Below are 20,987 nucleotides of genomic sequence, written 5' to 3'. Positions count from 1 at the left end.
CCGTTCTATTTCGAGCTCTTTTTAAGGACACAAGTCCCTCCCCAGTAGTTATTCAACCAGACTCCCCACCTGAGGAGCCGACAGGTGAATCCACTGATGACATTAGACCTTCTGTCGTGGGCTGATCCACTCCCATCAGGTGTGTCGGTATCTTTTCTGACGGACAGGTGAGCTTTAAACAACGTGTCAGGTTAACAGCAGTTATTTCTTTATTTATGAGTGTGTTTTTTTTTTATTCAGATTTTTTAAGGTGTGTCGCGTTTTGGACTCCATTCGCTTCAGTTTCTCGGTAAAACAACTCAGAAGAACACGTAAAATCGTTCTGTGTGTGTTTTTTTTATTTTTTAAAGCTTCTCTAGATTTCTAAGGTTGTTGGGTCTGCATTATTTTACTTTTAAAACAGACTGGTGAGCAATTGTTGGGTCTTAAATTGTGTGATCAATCCGCTGTCATGAATCCCCCCAAACTGACCAGTGGGTTGATCTCCTTTATCACCAAATAATCTTAATTTAATAATCCTCCAGTGTGACAGGTGGAGGTGTGCATTAGGCTGGTCACGGTAAAAGGGAAAAAGATTCAATTAAACTTGCACGTTTAGTACTAGAGGATGACAGTGCTTTAAAAGTATTTAATATCTGCTGTGAACTAGAGTCTCAAGAGGTGAACTTGATTGTCTCTCAGTCACACTTCAAATGACTGTATTGTAATTCTTGAAACCTGTAATATGAATGTTTTTCCAATCTAAAAATCACAAACTTTGCATCACTTTTGAATGACAACGCTGACATGTCATCCAAACGAGATGAAGTCAATCCTAAATTATAGACCAACTGGTCAGCTGTGAGGAAAAGCACTAAGTATCCAATTTGAAATCATGAAAAATGAACTGTTGTGAAACTAATTGGTTATCGCTGTTATAAAACAATACTTTCTGACATGCTTTGTTTTTTAGAAGATGCGCATTAGCTTTTACCTAACATTCAGATTTTCACAAATTTTCCATGCAGGCTTTGTTAGCTCAGCTGTGTTGTGGTTGTAAATTCTTAGTGGCCCAAATAATTGCATCATTTAATGCAGCTTCAACTCTTACGCCTTATTTTTCTGCTGCTTCAATTTCTTTTCAAAACAATGTATTACTATTCACAAAAATGAGTCATGACTATGGTTCCTGTTAAAGACAAACAACCCTAAAACGTGTAACAGACGTCATATTTAACTGTTTCAAGTCGGACTGTGTTCATTCCAAGCTGAAGGGCTTGTCTTGTGTAAATGTAATTGTGAGACATTTTGCATCCCCCTGCAGGTGAACCATGCCTTCGTCTCCTGACAGTACGATTTTAGAAATTGATCCCACTGTTTGCCCACATGAAGCTCAGGGTCAAATGGATGCAAATAAAGAGCAGAAGACTGGCAAATCTCAGGGTGAGAAACGGGAAAACGGTGAGGGTGAGCTGAAGAAAAAAGTGACACCTGAGAAGAACTGGATTCGTCCTGATCTGCCCAGCAGATGTACCTGGAAGCTGGGTTCATCCATTTCAGAGTCACCTCACAGACACCCAGAGCGGTAAGTCGACTAAAGGAAAAACACTTCGAGTTATTGTCAGTTAGATGAGAATTACGTCCTGGACCAGACACGCTAAGACTGCATATAAAGTTCAGGATATCAAACTTGAACAAGATGAAAAACAAACATGAAAGGTTAAAGATTCCCTACAGCTCCTGGGACCAGGAGACGCCCAAAAAGTGTCAAGACTTAAAGTAAAATCAAGTTTTAAATAAAACCATTAATTCATTTTCCCATCTTAATTCTCTAAATCAGTCTATGAAAAAAGATAATGGTCTTATTTGATAGCCCCGCCTGTTCCCGGTGTTAAACTGTAGTGCAGCACACTGACCAGTGAAAGGCTTTGCTCACTATTCACCTGAAAACACTTGAGTACATTTCCATCAGCTGTTGGACTGAGGTCACCATATATGACAAATGATGATGGGATTTTTTTTTGTTTTGTTCTCATAGCATCAAATGCCCTGGCATCCTCCCCAACATCCTCTGGGATATTGGAAACACTCCAATGGTTCGTTTGAACAAGATCCCGAAGGAGTTTGGACTCAAGTGTGAGATTTGTGAGTAGAAACTTTAATATCGTCATTGCAAAGGTAACATAACAGCATGTTATGAAAACCTTATGAAACTTGCATTTGTCAGCAGCTTTTGTCTTCATTCTAATTAAATGAGTTATGGGAGAACTCGGTCCCTCCCTTTAAGCCTTTTATATTGTATAGAAGCATTAACTACAGTGATGCAAATTAACTCCGACTTTGCCTTCATTTTAGATTGCAAGATGTCAACATTGTGATTTTGCTCATTTTTAAAATAATTCTGTGTAGTTTCAGAAATCTGGATCACAGCCTTCAGTTTATGGGAGATGATTTTTTTTTGAAAATAGGATAAAAAATAAATGGAAATGTAATAAAAATATAAATTTATTAGACAACTTGTTATACCTCTATGTGCAACTGGATATGGGACAGAAGTGTTAAATAGTGCGGCGACAGCGCTACCCACTGCATCACCGTGCCACCCTATTATTATTATTATTATAATGTTATTCATATAAGTCATACTCAAACAATAATTAACATATTTGAGACAAGCAGAAGAAACTTAAATTGACACACGCAAGTGGAAGGTCTGTCCATTCTAAAGCTGTGTCCATTCTGACTTCCTCTATTAAAAAAAAAAAAAGTGCCATCTAGAAAGGAGACATTAAGGTATCGTATAGCTTGTGACCTTATGAGGGACTCTTTGTTTTTCAGCAAATGGAGCAAAGCAGAGTCACAAATGAAACACGGTGTTGAGATATTAACTTTTCCTAAAATTGTAGTGGAGTATCAGAATCAGAAAATTGTTTATTGCCTGGTACAGTAAAGTTTATCGCATGAGGAATTTGATGTGGTGTTGGTGCATTAAAAGGTGGAAGAGAAGCAATAAGGAATAATAAGGAATAAAGAATTTTAAAAAAAACCCTACAATTTACATTAGTATTTCTTCAGTTTTACCGCCTTGCACTTGCACCAGTATCCCTTTGTTCTGACAGTAAGAGAGAAGGAAACCTGTTGATCAGTTTAAGCCTCAGACAATCCATCTGTAATTTTAATTTGTTTTGGAGAGGAACTCTCATGAAGCAGAGGAGCCATGCCTCTGACAACGGTGCAGTATGGTTCATCCACCCAGAGGGATTCAGTGTTTGCCTTTAATAACTTTCTAGACTGGAGACTGTTCAAACTTTTTAAATGTCATGACTGAAGAAAGGTTGAGAAACGTTGCTTTATATTAGTCATATCCTTTCTGTTCACATGTAGTGCTTTGTAAATGGAGTCGTCTTTGTCAGCGTCCACAACAGAGGCCTTGTTTGTCTTGGAGGATAGGCTTCTCAGAGCAGTGCTCTGAATACGACAGTATTTTATAACTGATCCTATTAGCATGTCATATTAGCATCTGAAAGGGAGAAGCTACCCAATATTTTCAAATTCTCTTTCAAATACAGCCACAGGTAAAACATCTCCCGGGTCCAACATGTTGTTACGACGCTGACAGTCATCTTTTCTGCTCATAAAGAAAAGCTTCACATGATCATCTCACAGTGCAGTCATGTAAAGTAACGCAAATATGGAATTTAACCAGCTTTTAAAAAGAACCGAAGAAAAAGGAAACATTGCAAGTAAATCAACATGAATTCAAAGGAGAACCGAACATGTGATCAGTGTAATAAAAACGATGACATTATCAAGTAGATATTACTGGTGGTATCAGTCCAAGAACTGACTTCACGAAAAGTATTTCCTCTCCATTCACTGCAGATAATGATTAATAATATTGTGATGACGTGTTCTGACTTCAGCTCTTGTGCTCGGTGTGTTTCTGGTCTTCGAACCAACTTAGCCGACTTGAGAGCCAACTGGTTCTTTGAGAATACCCACCAACAGGATCATTGAAACTGAGTGTAGTGACATTTATAAATTGCATTGCATGCAGTAAAAGTTCCCCAAACTGTAAAGATAAGCAGCATTTTATATTTGAAATTTTTTTTTTTTTTTAAATTTCCGTCCAACACGAAAAAGAAACGTTCACTGTTTCTACCTGACAATAAAGGATTGATTTGCCTTGGTGCTAACTATTAGGGAGGTTGTATTTTTAGGATGAATTGTATTATTGAACTATGACAATGACAATTGAAAATGTAAAACCTCAAACCTAAATATTTAAGACCGTAAACGTTAGGTCTTGGCTTTCTTGGGAGAATATCTGTCCGTGCAAAATTATTGGGCAGCTTCTAGAGTGCTGAAATTCAACTAAATGAATAAAAATAAAAAGCAACGATCATTTTTGGCCCATTTTGCCAGAAGTGAGGATTTTATGCTTAAATCCACAAGGCATTCAGGGTTTACACAATTTTGAGTTGAAAAATATGCATAAAAATTGACATTAACGTGCACAGTGTAAAGCCCTACTCTATATTGTGTATGCATTTAGAAATGAATGTCTTCCATTACCATCTGAATGTGCACATGTAATTCTTTCACATTGATGCTATTTAAACACAATTGTTTTGAAATGTTTATGTATAATGTAAAAGTTTGAGAAGACGTGGGTTTTTTTAATCTCATGAATGTATATCTATTTATCTTAGTGGGCAAATGCGAGTTTCTCAATCCAGGGGGTAGTGTGAAGGACAGGATTGGCCTGCGGATGATTGAAGACGCTGAGAGAGCGGGCATCCTCAAACCAGGAGACACAATCATTGAAGCCACCTCTGGAAACACAGGTAGCATAATGGAAAAACTTCATTATAAATGGATTACTGTGCAGATCAGATGTTATGCTAAATAAAAAATACAAGTTAATTACCTTAAACGTACTTCCTGCAGGTATTGGCCTTGCTTTGGCAGCTGCAGTGAAAGGCTACCGCTGTATCATCACCATTCCTGAGAAAATGAGCTTGGAGAAGGTATTGATGTCCACACACACACACACACACACATACACACACACCTTTAGTTTATGATGGACTGCTTGGAATGTTGAATTTTGACCTACCTGTTTGGTTCCAGGTGGATGTGTTGAAAGCTCTTGGGGCAGAAATAGTGCGCACACCCACAGCTGCAACGTTCGATTCCCCGGAATCTCACATAGGCATGGCTTGGCAACTCAAGAATGAGATGCACAACACTCACATCCTCAACCAGTACCTTAATGCCAGCAACCCTTTGGCTCACTATGACACCACGGCAGAGGAGATACTGGAGCAATGTGATGGTTTGGGAAGCCTTTGTTTTCCTTTTGAGAGATATTTTAGGACAAATTCTAACGGTGTTACATCAAATTTAAGAATACCATTTAAGAAACATGCTTATTGTCCTATGTTTCTGAAAATGTTCATTATTAATCTAACTGTTCCATTTGATGCTGAGGGAGGAAGAAGAAACATGTACATAAAATTTTAACACAATGAAGACACAAAACTCCCATGATCCCACTCTAGTTGTCTGGTGGCTGCACTTGACAGTGGTACATACTAGGAGACGGAAGAGAACAGCCAGATGTGATCACATCTGAACAATAATTAATTCCACGTACAGGCTTGGGTCGTTTTGAGTTGCGTCGTTCTCGATTATGTCGGTAAAAAAACCCAAAAACATAGAAGTAAAAATTACGTTTTTTTATTTTACTCGACTTAAAAATATTTTCTGTATGTTTTAAAACCTTAAAGGCTAATGATTCATTAAGTGTCCGCGATGTATGATATACATCACCAAATTGTATTAGTATTGGTTTGCGTTGGTAACACCTATCCTGATAAGGTTTAAAAATGTCCTTTAATGTGACGGTTTAACTCTAAATGTAATACTATAATACTATAAATGTGTCGTTCATATGAGCACCTGTGGGACGGCGGTGAGACAAACCTGTACTTTGAGCTAAATGCTAACATGACCACATGTTGTATAACCATTTCCTTAGCTTAGCAGCTAACATTGATTAGTTCTCAGTGAGGTTTGTCCTCCAAGCCCAACGTATATTAGAAAATTTAAAATAAAGTTGACCTGAGGGTGAATGTGCTTTTCCTCCCAGGTAAACTGGACATGTTTGTGGCTGGCATTGGGACTGGTGGGACTCTCAGCGGTGTTGCTCGCAAGTTGAAGGAGAAATGCCCAAATATCAAGGCAAGAAGATTGTGTAATGATCAGAAAGTTCTCTGAATGCGAATGTCAGAATGAGAACAGTATGTTCTTTATTTTATTTTAAATAAAATACAGAGGTTTGTCTCCGTTGTCTCCAGATTGTTGCTGTGGAACCTGAAGACCCCAAACTGAATAAAACGATGGGCTGTACAGAGGTGGAGGGCATAGGATTTGAATTTATCCCCACAGTGTTAGACACTTCTGTGAGTTTCCTTGTTTATATTTGAACATGGAATTCAGAGGAGCTGTGGTATAGGTTAAAATACCTCCTCTCCTTTTCAAAATGCGTGCAGCTCGTTGACATGTGGTATAGATCGACTGATTTGGAGGCATTCACCATGTCCAGGAAGCTGATCAGGGAGGAGGGCCTTCTGTGCGGTACGTGAAAACATCTGTCTAGGTTTCTGTAAATCATACGTGCATGCCTTAGTTCAATATTCAGTATAAATGTTAACCTTTTGAAGCCTTGTTAGAATTAAGATATCAACACCCTTTTCTCACTAATGAAAGCCTCTCTGCAGGCGGCAGCTGTGGCTCAGCCATGGCCGCAGCGGTGAAGATGGCTCAGCAGCTGGAGGAAGGACAGCGTTGTGTGGTCATCCTACCCGACTCCGTCCGCAACTACATGCAAGATACAAACTTTCATTGCTTTTTTTTTTGTCCAGATCTCATCATTGATATTGTGCTGTCAAATGTAGCAGGGTCTCAGTGTAATCACTTATCTCTTACATTTTGCGGGATGCGGTTGGCCTTCTAAAACAGATTATCTTGGAAACAGAATTATGGGTTTAGCCTAGTTACATCTTTAGGATGTTGAAAACGTGATCCCAAACGATTATCCAATTTCTTTTGTAATCTGAGTCCTTGTATTTTTTTTTTCTCGCATAGGTCAAAGTTCCTGAGTGATATGTGGATGTGTAAGAAGGGTTTCCTAATCCAGGGAGCGCCAAACGACATCAAGCCCTGGTAGGAAAGTCAACCACGATTATAACTAGGCAGTATGAGACTGCGACATCACATTTTTGTTCCTCTGGCTTCCTGAAAATGTTTTGTGATTGTTTCGGGTTTCTGAGATGTGTACAAATTTGACCTTGACCTAGTTTTCTCAAGGTCATCTCATTTTCATCCCCTTTGCTGCCCGAGGAATGTGCTTTTTGTTTCATCTATCTGCCAACAGTTGTGAAGATATGATGGACGGACGGATGAACACTAACGCTGACAGTTAGAACATGTAAAAATCCAAGACTGGTTTGAAATACTGATCTGTCTCTTAAAGGTGGTGGAACATAACCGTCGAGCATCTGCACTTGTCTGCCCCCTTCACTCTGTTACCAAGCACGACCTGCCAGAAGGCCGTTAAGATCCTGAAGGAGAAGGCGTTCGACCAGGCCCCCGTTGTGGACGAGTCAGGGTTTGTGTTCACACAGGAGCGATGTTGGTACATCAGTATGGAACGGATGCAAAAGCATCATGCAGATTAGATGAAGTGGACAAAAGAAGCATCTTATGTTTAGAATTCTCAAGACTTTTCTTAAGGTACCAAAGTTGTAATGCAATTGTTTTCCCCTCTACCTGCTGATCCACTAGTGTGATCCTGGGTGTGGTGATGGTGAGCGTTATCCTGTCCTCCATGTGGGCTAAGGAGGTCGAACTCTCTGATTCCATCATCAAGGTGCTCTGCAAATCCTTCCAACAGGTCAGTCAGTCCAAGCCTGAAAACGATGGACTCTGTGCATTACATTTAAAGTCATTATATTTATATTCATGTCCGTTGACACTCGACCTGCTCTCAGGTGCACCTGACAGACGGCTTGGGGACGCTGTCCCACATTCTCGATAAAGACCCCTTTGCCCTGGTGGTGCAAGAAGACATCCAACGTAAGATTCTAAACTTGATAGCATTTTTTTTTTTTTTGTGAGTTTTTTTCCCCATTAGTTTGGAATTGGTCGGAAATGAGGGAGATGGAGTCCATGTAATACAGACCCCAGCTGTTAATATGTGGGGGTCAGTATGATCTACTCAGGCTGTGAATGTGACTAAACTACTGCCTTCTTCAACCATTAACCGTCAACTAACAAAATGGATTCACAGGCCGATTGTTTCTAGGAGAAATTCACTGTTTAGTCAGAAATTACTGAAAAATGCACGTTTGCCCGTCAAGAGGATTTATTTGTTTGACCAAAAGTGTAAAACCCGAATGATTATCACCTTCAGTCATAAATGTAACTCTAAAATTTAAGGAGCTGGAAGAGGAAGAACTTTATTTTTGCTTTTAAAAAATTGCTTAATTAAGTTCTAAGCTGACGTTTTTTATCCCTGTAGATGAAGCTGATGGGTCAGCCGGCCGGAGGCTGAGGCTGATGGGCATCGTCACGGCGACGGACATCCTCAGCTTCATCACCACCTCCAAGGATCAGGATTGGTTGTCATCTGAACAGTTGCTGTCTCCAATGTCTTTAACAGACCATGATGAAACCACCAGTGTAGCTAGAGGCAGTACATGAGCACTGGTTCAGTCTGACCAGATGGTGCCCCTGTTTTGGGGTCTAATGGCTCTTGCTGGGTGGGCATGGGGGCCCCCCAGAGGATGATGTTGTAGAACCACTGGTCTGGATTGTTTCTCCTGTTTTTGAAGGCCATTCTAAATAAGGAATGGTCCTTGTCTAGTTTTAATTCAGAACATTCTTAAATCATTTTTAAATATATTTGAAGATTCATCATACCTCACAATTTAATGGGGGAAAAAAAGTGAGCCATTCTGTCACTGGAACAGATTTCTGTTATTACCATTTATGTAACGGTCTTTGAAACATATAAAAAAAGAAGCTATGAATTATTAACCTGTTTTTTAAAGATTTGACTTGAAGAAATGAGCTCGGGCTGAAGTATAGAAAGTTAAAATGTATTCCGATAGTTTTTAGATTTTTAATGGGATATCTTAAAGGCTGATATACAACCCTCCTTCTAAAGATATGTTCAAGCATGATGTTTCCATTATTTTTTTAAAAACCTGTTTTATATTGAGGGTATTGGATAATCTTTGTTTACCATCACATTTAACACGTAGGTCTTGTGATCATAGAAATATGGGTAGTTCTTTACTTTTGTTGATTAGTTCTTTGGTTGATTTTGTTTTCCTCACTCAGTACCTCACTTGTTTTGGTCTGCCTTTTTGCAAATGAACATTACATTTTTAGTATTAGATCTTTTAATCTGCTCCACTATTTTTTGACACCACTTTATTTGAAGGGACTTGTGTGATTATTATGAGAATATCACTTGCTTTTCTAAATTTAATGACATTTCACCCAAGTCTTAATTGTTTAAAGATTTGAAAAAATTTGAAGTACAGATGTTTTCAGATGCAAATCACCCAAAGCAGATTTACTTTAAGTCTTAAAACACTTTTTAAAAATTCTACTCACCTTGCTATTCATTTATACTGTATATCCTGTACAGTATTTATCGGCTACATGTCATGTTTGATTGTACCAGAAGGGGGCAGCACTAACACACTGCATAGTTTTCACCAATTACTGTATCGCCACTGTGATTTCAGTCATTAAAATACAGGTTGCAATGGAACGTGGGGGGTCTTGTTTTGTTCAGATGTATCCGTTCATTTAAAGACTTCTAATGTTTTCATTTAATGTTTTCATTCAATATTTGAGTGGATGGCGACAAATCAAATCTGCAACCTGTGGACAGGTTATAGGTTGAGGTTAAACAGGAGACTCAAACATTTTAATGAATAAAGATGTAACTTAATTTGGCTTGAGTCCAGTTTACAAATATTGAATTACCTCACCAGCATTAAGAAAAAAAATTAACATATTTGAAGTGACGGCCAGCTCCAATGTCACATGAAGGTGAAACTGATCTTATAGAAACGGAAACTTCATTATGGAGCAGGACCCCTCAAAGGGTCAAGGAGTCCCATACCCAGCTACTAACTAGATCACAAGCTGTCCTGTCATCTGATACTGAAAGTCAGGAGAGACTCAACACTGGGATTACACCATGACCCGGCGACCTCTCTTGGGTTTACCCTGACATGCTGTCATTGCAGACAGAGCAACGGGTTCATCACTGATTTGTTTCTTGTGTCGTTCAAACGTGTCCTGTCATTCACTGCCTGCACCACAGTGCGGTCTTGTGTGTCCTTCCTGTCTTCTGGCTGTGTCGTCCCACTCCGTCACCCTCCCTCGGTCTCCAAATCAAGTGACGACATATTCAAGTCAAACTCTTGTCACCAAGTCACATGAATGCTGTTTTGTGACTTGATATCTACATGAATTGCAGCAGTCTTGGTTTCAATTTATTTACTCCTCGGCATATGGTACAGTATAGTATACTCAATCTAAAACTCCACTTTTTATTACCATAGGTTTGTCTTGCTTTTTTTGAGGGGAAGCAATACTCAGCTCCAGGATGTGTATATATAATTACATTTTACATGTAATTTAGCTAATTTTTTTTTTCCTTTCACAGTTGTTTCATTTATGTAGGTTTTAATGTCTGAGGAGGTAAGATGTTAGGTTATACTAAGGTATATTGACTTATATAGTAAACCCATGGAATCTATTGGAACATCAGATATTCAGGGGTTAAACTAAGACAGTTTTTACCTTTCAGTGTGGTACTCTAGTCTCCTGAGGTGGATGAATGTCTGGTGAATTTCTCTACCTACGTTAACTTGCCAGAAACTTAAACGGTTAATGGTATTTTTCCCAGTTGGCCGTTGATTGGATCTGATTGGTTGTAACTACGCTCATCATGCTCTTGACGCAATGAGAATGACGTGAAACTATTTGAGAATAAACACCTTGATTGAAAAACTGAGTTATTTTGAACTTTAAGTATGATGCCCATCCGGTTCCCTCCCTGACTTTCAATGCTTTCCTTACTCGTGGCGTATAACTGCAAACTAGATGTTTATTTTTGCGTCTGAGTCCTCTCATACACAGATGAAGGAGAGAAAGTTTTATGCCACTCAATAAACATTTCAGACCATAGATTTAATCACTTCCTGATGTCAAAATGCTCAAAGCTTTCAAAATTACATAAAAGTGCTGTGTTTGAGTCAATATTTTCCACAAAGGTGATGACAGCAAACATGATATTCATGGTCCCTGGAGGATGAATCCCAATTAATATAATGATCTCTGAATTGCCCGACAGATCATAAAGTCACATGACCTGTGGAACACCTGCTCGTCACATCCGATGCAGAATGGGTTCTTAAAGATCTGCTCTTAGAAGCTCCATCGCTCTAATGTCGCAGCATTTTCACCTCAAACAGGTCATTTATTCTCTTTGTCCTCCAGTGAACATTTACATCTGTATAAGCGCTCAAACCACCTTCTTGAAATCCCATCAGAGATTATTTTTTGTGTTAAAATGTGAAAACAAAAAAAACTATACTATCGCTATTCGCACTGATCTAGTTTACTACATTTGTCCGGGAGGATAATTGATTGGCTTCATTATCAGGCTTTTTTAAAATCAGGATCACACAATGATCAAATGACAGATTTGTATGAAATGTTCAAAGATGGACTCAAGCATATCTTTGAGACAATCCAGTCGTATCTGGAATCAGGTTTTGTTTTTTAAAAATAGAATGTTTAAAGCTCTCACCTTTTAAGTTATAACTTTAGACCAGTAGCTCAGTCCAACTGTAAATATGTGAAGTTTCACAGAATTAGGATATAGATTTATCCCTCCATAAAATAATATATCAGTGACCAGGCATCTTGTTTATGGAATACAGTTTGTGTCCTGTTGAGTTTTAGTGTTAATGTATTAGAGGGGAAGTAACAATAGAATACACACACACACACATAGTGGTGTGAATGACATGTCCTTGTCTCAGTGCTTCCAACTGAGTCTGATCGTCCTCTCAGCCAGAGCTGGGCTGCTTGTGGTGACAGAGATGCTCGTCACTGGGCTGGACGCGGGCCTCTTGTTCCTCAGTACCGCTGCCAGTGTCAGCAACAGTCCTGCTGGCACATCCCATCCCATCACACTGCCTCGCTGCCATCATCTAACTCACCCGAGTGGAGTCACTGGGTCACGGCATCAACGCTCACGACCCCCATCCACAAAGTTTCACTTGCGTCAGAGCTCCAAATGGTTTCATCGTCACTGCCAATCCTCCCTGAAATCAATACTTCTATTAAAACATTACCGTTAAATACTTCAGAATGAAGACCAGGGTGTGTCCAGTGATCTTTATTACCTAAGTTCAGAACAATAAGCTGGGTTCTGTTCTGTAGGGTTTCCTGGAACTGCATGAAATAACTTGAAAAGGAGGGAGTAAAATCCTGAAAAGAGTTCAAAGCTTCAGAGCAAAAACAATCCTCAGTGTTAACATTAAGAAATGTGTTTGATGGAGAAATAGAACTTTAATTTTCTTTAGGGAAGAGTCCCTCAGGGAAATTAAGAAGACTCCTTCAGGGAGGTGCGGTGGTGCAGAGGGTAGCGCTGTTGTCTCACAGCAACAAGATTCGTGGTTTGATTCCCTTCTGTGCAGAGTTTGTATGTTCCCCCTGTGTTTGTGAGGGTTCTCTGGGGTTCCCCCCACCTCTAAAAACAGGCAGTATTGGTGGATTTAAATTAAAAAAAAAAAAAAATCTGTTACCTGCATTGATCCTCATAGATAAATAATTAGTCCACTCTACACACAAAGATTATTAGTTAAATGCATATATATAGTGTGTGTATGGGCTCGTTTCTCTCTCTCACACACACACACACACACACACACACAAGGGGCTTGTGGGCATGCAGATAAGGGGGAGTTAGACGGCGGGCAGCTCCTTCGTGGTGCGCCTCCAATGAGCAACTCATGAAGGGGTCGGTGCCTTGCTCAAGAGCGCCTCATCAGTGCTCAGGAGGTGAACTGACACTGAAATTTTTGCTCGACACAGGTCTCAAACCAGCGACTTCCATTCCACAGCCCAAGACTTAGTGGACTGAGCTGCTGCCTCCTCTAATATATGTACAATAATTAAGGTTTTCAAAAACTGACTCTGGTGGGACTCGAACCCACAACCTTTGAATCTCATCTCTCTGAATTGACTAGAAGTCCAATGCGCTATCCATTGCGCCACAGAGCCATCCCTGTCACAAATATTATCAGTGGTGAACAAAACTGATCGTGTCTGTAGGTGTGCATTAGTGCTTGTTCATCTTTCATGTGTCCCCGCCATGAGCTGGCGTCTCACCAGGGTGTACCCCGCCCTGTAGCCAGCAGATATACGACGTGCAGGTCTGCTGGCTACATTCATTGTGTGGCCGTTCAATAAGAAGGACAGAGAGAGAACTGATTTTCAGCTCTTCCACTTGTCAGGAACATTTATGTAAGCATGAAATGTCTTTCTCCAAATCTCACACTGCAGCTTTTGTGGTTAATCGATGCTTCTATGAAATGTTAATTATTTTCCCTTTTTATTCCTGAACAATAACCCAATATGCGCTCGACAACAAGAAAACTTGAAATGTTTGGAAAGAAGCAAATAAAATAAATCTTAACTAAACCAACTAAATGACTGCCCCCTCCTTTCACATGAACATCATAACATTACCAAAATATTTATTCAGAAGGAGGCAGTTAATTCATATTATGGACAATATGATAACATTATTTAATTAAAGTTTGTGGTTAAAACACAAACTATTCTAAGCAAGTGTAAGAAAAACATTTTAAGACAAAGTCTTGATGCTTGAAACACTCAGTTAGATCTCTGGATTAATTTATAATTTGTAGTAGAAGAACGAGAGAAAGAGAGAGTTTAAAAAAAGTCCACATTTCGATTTTATTCTCAGGACTCTGATATTATTCCCTGATGTTATTCTGACCTAATTCTTAGAATTTTGACTTCGGACTGACCGCCCATGTCTACAAGTACTAAGATAAAATGTGGAAATGAAATGGAATAAATTTGGACATATAATTTATGTCGTAAAATATTAAAGTTGGGGGGTTGGCATGGTGAAAAAGCAAAAGCAGAGGTAGAGGTATGGGTAATGAATGAAGTGGATATGAAGAGGATATTCTACAGCCTCACCTTTTCTCTGACCCACGCTCTGGCCTCTCGTCTTCTCTTAACTAAGGTCCTCTCTGACCACAGCTACCACAGGCTCTATAAAGTATCAGCTTCAGTCTTAACTCACTGTCGCTCCTCAATTTCCTTTGTTTTACTACAAGTACGCATGTGAAATCCAGCTCTTTATGAGTTTGCACTCTGTAATTTCCCTTGTTTAAGGTCAGACATATCCTAGAGCAATGTTGATTTCAAATCAAACTTTTACCTGGAGAACATTCAGGTCGTTCTTGGAAAAAAAAAAAAAAAAAAAAAAAAAAGGGAGTTCAGGAGATGGGCTTGATTTGCGAGAGGAAATGCCTCTTTAGCCGACAGGAACACGGGACAATGGAGAACATTGTGAGGAATCACACGTTATTCATGTGACTGTGAATTGGGGGAAAGAGTTAGCACAGAGGAAGAGCATGTCCTGGCTTTAATTGTGGACATTTGCATCATTCCTCAGGCAAAATAACAAGCTTGTCATCTAATGAACAGAGAGAGAGAGACAGAGACACCTACCCTGCCAGCTCTCGTCTCCTCTTTGATTCATGTCCTCACCAGGAGTTAACACATAGATTTTGTCCTGCAGTGGGAACAAATGTAAATGACACTCAAGAAATTGTTGTCAGTGGCAGGAAAAAGTCTCTGTGGTGGTGGTGGGGGGTGGGTGGGGGTGGGGGTGAATATATATTGAAGCTGTGTAGTATGTGACTGAATCAGAGGCAAAAGTGTAGAAAGAAGAGGGTAAAGTGGGTGTTTGCTCTGATTTCTGTCTTGCGTCAAACACAGGCCTCCTGGGGAGTGAGGGGTGGTGGTGGTGATGGTGATGGTGGGGGGGGGGGACCAACCTCTGCTCTTTATCAGAGGCAACACGGGGATACAGTTTACATCTGTGGCGGTTGTCCAAAAAGTGTTTTTAGAACGGACATCTTTATTGTTATTGCCTTTGGAAGCTTGGTGTAATAAAGAAAATGGAAATAAAGCAACGGGACACAAGGAGAGATAACACACACTTCAGAACAGACGCAAGTTTACTGGTTCTCTTGTTTTCTTACAGTAACCTTAAGGAGAGATCCAGTTTGGAGCCACTTCTCTCCCACTAGTGGTTGTTTAGCCGTCTGGAAAACTTTCAGTAAGTCTCTCATTGTGTTTACGTTTCTAAATGCAATTAGATTTTTTTTTTCTCTGAGTAAAAAATGCAGCTCAAGCCAAAGTTCAGTTAGGGAGGCTGTTCCTTTGGACACTAAGACCTCAAATTATATCTTATACATCGTGTCTTTCACACCCTTCACATCGGGTCAGTCAGGACATCCTGCTGGAATTAGATTTCATGTGAGACATCAACCGTTCTCCTCCAGTCTGGTAGCTCAGTGAAATACAGTATATTCATTGTTAGCCTGAATCTCACTGAACTGAGCTCTGACCATATGAACATCCGTTTTGTCCCCACATAGTCTTACTTTGGTGTCAGGAGCCTTAAGATGCTTGTACCTGTGCTGGTTTGTTTGCTTCTACTCACAAAGTATATTCTATTAAGTTATAATTTACTTTACGACACAGGTTTTTGCATTTCTTTTCATTATGTTTACGTTACTGGATGCTCATCTTTTTTTTTCTTTTTTTTTGGTCCACAAAATAATCTGGTGAAATATTTGAGCATATGAAAAAGAAGAACTGAAAAACATTTAACATTTTAACATTTAACAAAAAAAGAAGAGGGGGGCAAGAATTTTGGTTTTACTATTTTGAACCTTGCAGGTTGCATGAGGTCATTTTCTTATGTGAACCCTAAAAAACAAAGTTTGAAATGCTTTTTATAATACTTGATAAAAACCACCATAAACACAACAACTGTAGACCTTTCAGTATTTTGTCTGTGTCCAGAGTTTAATGATTCTGTCCTTCCAAATACATCCAAAATGGATATTATAAGAAATACAAAAATCTGACCGTATTTGTTTTGGTACATAGGAAGGAGCAGTTTGTTGGAAAACTATTCTGGGATTGATTGAGTCACTTCTTGTATTTTTAATCTTGGTTCCAACTACATGAATAAAAAGTATGGGTGAATCTAATACATCCAAGAGATGGATATAGTTGACAAATATAATACTAAATGTGATTTAAGTTGTTTTTCTAACAAAAACACACAGAAACCACCAGCACATAGAAAGTAGTACCAACACCGAATAGAAAGAGTAATAAATAACCCACCAAGAATATACAAATAGAAAGGAAAATATACAGATAGAAAGGCAATGATTAGCATTTTAACATTTAGACTTTTGACAAAATATACAAGCAAATGTCAAAATAAATGCAACAGAGTCCACAAATCTTGAAAAGGTGTCAGTTAATCATGTCAGAGTGCAGAAAGACTGCATTTAAATAATAACCAAAGAACAGTTCTAGCTTGTCCTGATAACCGGAAGGTGCAAAATAATTTTAATTCAAGGAAATGCACTGATTTTCACCTCAAATGAAAATTACAGTTAGAGTTTCCAGTTTTATGCCACAGCTAAAGATCCTGTCCACCCTGTACATCCATTTAAAGGATTGTGGCTGAACAACAAAAAGGATGGTTTTCTCAGATTTCTCTTGTTTTTCTATGATTGTAGAAAAATAAAATAATGTAACCCACCAAAGCATGTAAAGAAATCTGCTTATCAGTATGCAAGTTTTGCATAACTGCTTGGTCATAAATGACCCCAAGACAGTTCCTGCGGTGTAACACTCACATGGACGATGACTGAGATTCTTGAGGAATTTTTTTTCCATCCCTGCTGTTGTAATGTGTTTGGTCACTTTAGACAACACAAGGACTGTCCTGTTCTGCTCTGGACTCAGCCAGCGTTCACAAAATGAGATTGATGGCCAAGCACATCAATCTCTACCGTCACATTCTCTAAGCGCATGCCAGACAGACTGGAATCGGAAATGTGAAAATGAAATGTGGGCATGATAAATTTAAGACATTTTTGTGCGCTGATGATTTAACAGATTACTGGGGCAGAAACCACAAGTGCACCGTATTACTGGCACACGGACCCATGCATATTAAAACCCGTTTGTGCCCCTGAGAAGAGTTTGACGCTAATTTGCACAGATAGGCCGAGATGGTGCATTGGATGGAGTGTGGAGCTCCTATGAGTCAGACTGTGGTGCCTTGTCAGCTTGTCCAGGCAGACGCTGCTCTCCAGGTTGTGGCGGTGTCTCTCAGGGGACAACTGGGCTTTTCTGTTGCAAAATCCAGAGTTCAGGGCAGCCGCTTCAGCTCTTCAATACTTTATGACATGCGAGGGCCACCTGCCATAGCAGAGCAGAGCACTTCTTCTGAGAGCCTCCGTCCTGCAGAAGAAAATGAATTTAAAATCTGACCTGCATGAATAACGAAATCTGAGGCCCTCACTGTTTTCACTGCAAAATGAACAAATGGAATAAATACTTGGATTTGGAAATACAGACTACATAAAAGTAAATTTGTGTATTGATTCTGTAAGATAATTGTATTTGGGAGGATTTTTTGTGAAAAGAAAAATAAATCCCGGCGTCAGAAAAGAAATTCAATAGGAAACAGGACATCAAGCGCTTTAGTTATTGATGTTACAAGCATCTTAGTTGGGCCCCGTCCACATGATGACGGATTTTTTTAAAAACGCAACTTTTTAAAAACGCATCAATAACGATTCGCGTCCACACGACAGCATTTTAAAAAAAATCTCCGTCCACATGTAAACGCACCAGTGCGTTTTCGAAGACGGCTATAAGCATGCCAAACCATGTGGTGGCAGTATTGAGTCGAATTTTATCCAATAGGAATCCTCCGTGTTTTGTTGTAACAACACGCATAAATATGACGTCACAGCGGTTTTCGTCGCACGCAAGACGTTAGCGTTTTTAAAAAGTCCCGGGGATACGCCGTCCACACGACAACGCAGACCCAGCGTTTTTAAAAAAAATCCACCTCGGCCAGCGTTTTCGAAAAGTTGCATTTTCGTTCCGGACGGAAGGCGTAAACGCAACAGAAAAGTCGCGTTTTTAAAAAATCCGTCATCGTGTGGACGGGGCCTCAGTCACAAGTGACCTCTTTCTAGCTCTCATGTGAAAATACTTGTTTCTTCTAACGCAGTTCTCCTGTGGGTTCATGTGAAGAGATTCATGGTGCTCAAACTGATAAATATGAGCTGGTAGCCAGTAGGGAAACAAATGTTTTCCTCTGGAGGATCGTAAATACTTCTCAGCTGTTTGTGGGCAAGAGTATGTGTCTAATCTTGAAGATGAGTCACCGTTTACTTTTTACAGATGGTACCAAAAAATGGCAGACAGCATAATGAAATAAATAAATTTATTAACAATTAAATAAATAAATAAATAAATAAATAAATAAATAAACAAACAAACAATCAATCAATCAAACAAACAAACAAACAAACAAACAAATAAAAAAATAAACATGAAACATGAATGTATGTAGAGCTGTTTTTGTGTTTGTCTTGTGGAAGATTTCATCCTGCCCTACTCTCACCTCTACCCCACCCTATATAAATTCAATAAAAAGTTAGATTTTTAAATTATAAATAACTTTAATAAAAGTCTATTTATTGGAAATTTATCCAAACAAACTTTTTGCGTTCTTCATAAACAACTGGCGCTGCAGTAGAATTAAGATGAATCTGTTACCCTGTGAGGTAAGGGTTAGGGCTAGCTGCGAGGAGCTCAAGCTGCTACTTACTGACTTTATTTATGCTATTTTTGTACACACCAATTCCTAAAAGGTTGGGTGTAGAAAATGGAAATCAAAACAACAATAATTTGGAAAATAATCCTGTTTACCAAAATGTTTTTTGTCAAATGTTCCAAAGATGCTGTGGTAAAATCCTTTAGTGGTGAACCTCACCCTGACTGAGCCTTTCAACAACTCTCTGTTCACTCACCTGTTTTTGCTGCAACACTCCCAATTTCAAACGTTATGTTATTAAGAGAGATTACATATATTATCTTAAAGCAGATCAGGTGAAATATCCTGACAATATCTAAATTATTCATGGTCCACAGGCTGATCAAACTTTTTTGAAATCAGGGTCACACGTCACTATTTTCTCTCAGTGACCTTGCAAACCTGAGGCTTATGAAACTGGAACAGCCTTTCTTTTTTTTTTTTTTAAACAGACGTGTAACGTGAGCTCGGACACAGGAATTCCTACAGAGGGTATATTGAGACTGGGATCATCCTGCTGCGTGCGTTTCTGCTCACACAGCTGCTATCAGATATTAAACACAACATTCTGCCCACATAAAGAGGCAAACTTGAAATTACTGAGAAACAAAAGTGAGACGACTATGGTGAGAATGCAGGTGTTCACATGTCTTTTCATTTAATGTGAAAAGCTTTTTGTGTACGTGTTTGTTCCAGATGGGAAAGATGTACTTTATTGTGACTCCGGAGCTTTTCCATTTTTGCAGTCCCCCGTCCTTCCATATGTTTTTTTCATCTCTTGCGTCAATGGCTTCATGCTGTCATGAACTGAAAGGGATTTTCCCCTCCATTCCCCTGGGGAGCGGCTGCTAGACTTGCTTTATTATGATGAGCCCTGCACCTTAGTGGGTCGATGGTTTTCAGTTGAAGTTGGGGAGAAAACTTTGATGAAAACACTGAATGATTTCCTGACTAATTCTCTGCCTTTCTTGTCTTCTTTGTTAGGGGCCTTGCTTGTTCTAAACAGGTATTTATTGGTAATATTGTCATTTTTTTCCCCCTCAAGTGAAGTGAACCCAAGATCATGACGTCAACAGGATGTACGCTCACTTCCTTTCAACAGAGTGCTTGTTCCTGTCATTTGACCTCAGGTCACGCAATAGCTTTGTGGAAGAGAGACAGGAAATAACTGATGTAAGGGAGCAGCTTGGACGTGTGGATTGTCTCATAAATTAACGGAGACAAAAGCCAAGTAGAGGATTTGCTACGTGATAGATAAACAGAACGGAAAGGATCTGAGTATGTGACCCACACCACGAAGGCAAGCGGACGAATGGGAATGAAAAGAAGAGTGAAAGGAGGAAAAAAGAGGAGCAAATCTAATTACCTTGACAAATTCAAAAAAGTCTCATGACTTCTTGGCTGGAACAACATATTGCTTCTGGTTGAAAACAATCCGCCCGACTAACTCTTGCGCTCGAACTCAAACCCTGTCCCTGCCTTCCGTCTGCTTGCGCAAACACACATGACCCACTTAAAAAAACTCTCCCACGCATGCACACACACGCACACGCACACACACCTCTGCAATCTGAATGAATGGCTGAATTGTAAACACCTTGCAGACTGGTGGCTGCATTGTGCAGAAGGATTAGTTGACGTCAATGCAGGCTGATGATTTCATGTGTCCTCACACAAACAAATGCAGCAATTCATGATTTCAACATGCACGTGTGTGAGTGGACACTTTGTTATTTATCTAATACAAACAGCGATATTTTACCCACACATACCTGCAGCGGTCCATTGCTATGCTTAAGGCTTTGTTAGCAATGCTGACATGCTTGCAATGCTATCACTGCTGATGTTTAGCTGGATACATGGTTTCATGGTGAAGGTGGTGCTACAGAAAAGTATAGTATTTTCTGCACTATAAGGCGCACCTGGAAGCCTTTAA

General features: G+C 39.4%; 1 protein-coding gene, 1 long non-coding RNA gene and 1 other non-coding gene across 3 annotated transcripts; 1 reads left to right on the top strand and 2 right to left on the bottom strand.

Moving 5' to 3' along the window:
- The first annotated feature begins 1,310 nt into the window (after positions 1 to 1,310).
- cbsb (cystathionine beta-synthase b) lies at positions 1,311 to 8,748 on the top strand. The gene is made up of 14 exons (XM_068328418.1): positions 1,311 to 1,564; positions 2,018 to 2,124; positions 4,692 to 4,826; positions 4,930 to 5,009; positions 5,113 to 5,317; positions 6,134 to 6,225; positions 6,342 to 6,446; positions 6,537 to 6,621; positions 6,765 to 6,870; positions 7,132 to 7,209; positions 7,520 to 7,654; positions 7,831 to 7,939; positions 8,037 to 8,121; positions 8,567 to 8,748. The coding sequence occupies exons 1-14, from the start codon at positions 1,311 to 1,313 to the stop codon at positions 8,746 to 8,748; spliced, it is 1,758 nt and encodes a 585-aa protein (XP_068184519.1).
- A 2,497-nt stretch (positions 8,749 to 11,245) lies between these two features.
- Positions 11,246 to 14,866, bottom strand: LOC137605261 (uncharacterized). Its single transcript, XR_011037717.1, has 3 exons — positions 14,317 to 14,866; positions 12,486 to 12,570; positions 11,246 to 12,404 (listed from the first exon to the last, which is right to left on the bottom strand). It is a non-coding gene; the product is annotated as an uncharacterized lncRNA (long non-coding RNA).
- trnar-ucu (transfer RNA arginine (anticodon UCU)) lies at positions 13,274 to 13,365 on the bottom strand. Its single transcript is given in 2 exon segments — positions 13,274 to 13,309; positions 13,329 to 13,365. It is a non-coding gene; the product is annotated as a tRNA-Arg (tRNA).
- Positions 14,867 to 20,987: the final 6,121 nt, after the last annotated feature.

The sequence above is a fragment of the Antennarius striatus genome, chromosome 12 (assembly GCF_040054535.1).
Source record: "Antennarius striatus isolate MH-2024 chromosome 12, ASM4005453v1, whole genome shotgun sequence".
Classification (NCBI taxonomy): domain Eukaryota; kingdom Metazoa; phylum Chordata; class Actinopteri; order Lophiiformes; family Antennariidae; genus Antennarius; species Antennarius striatus.
This window is presented reverse-complemented; position numbering and strand designations above follow the sequence as displayed.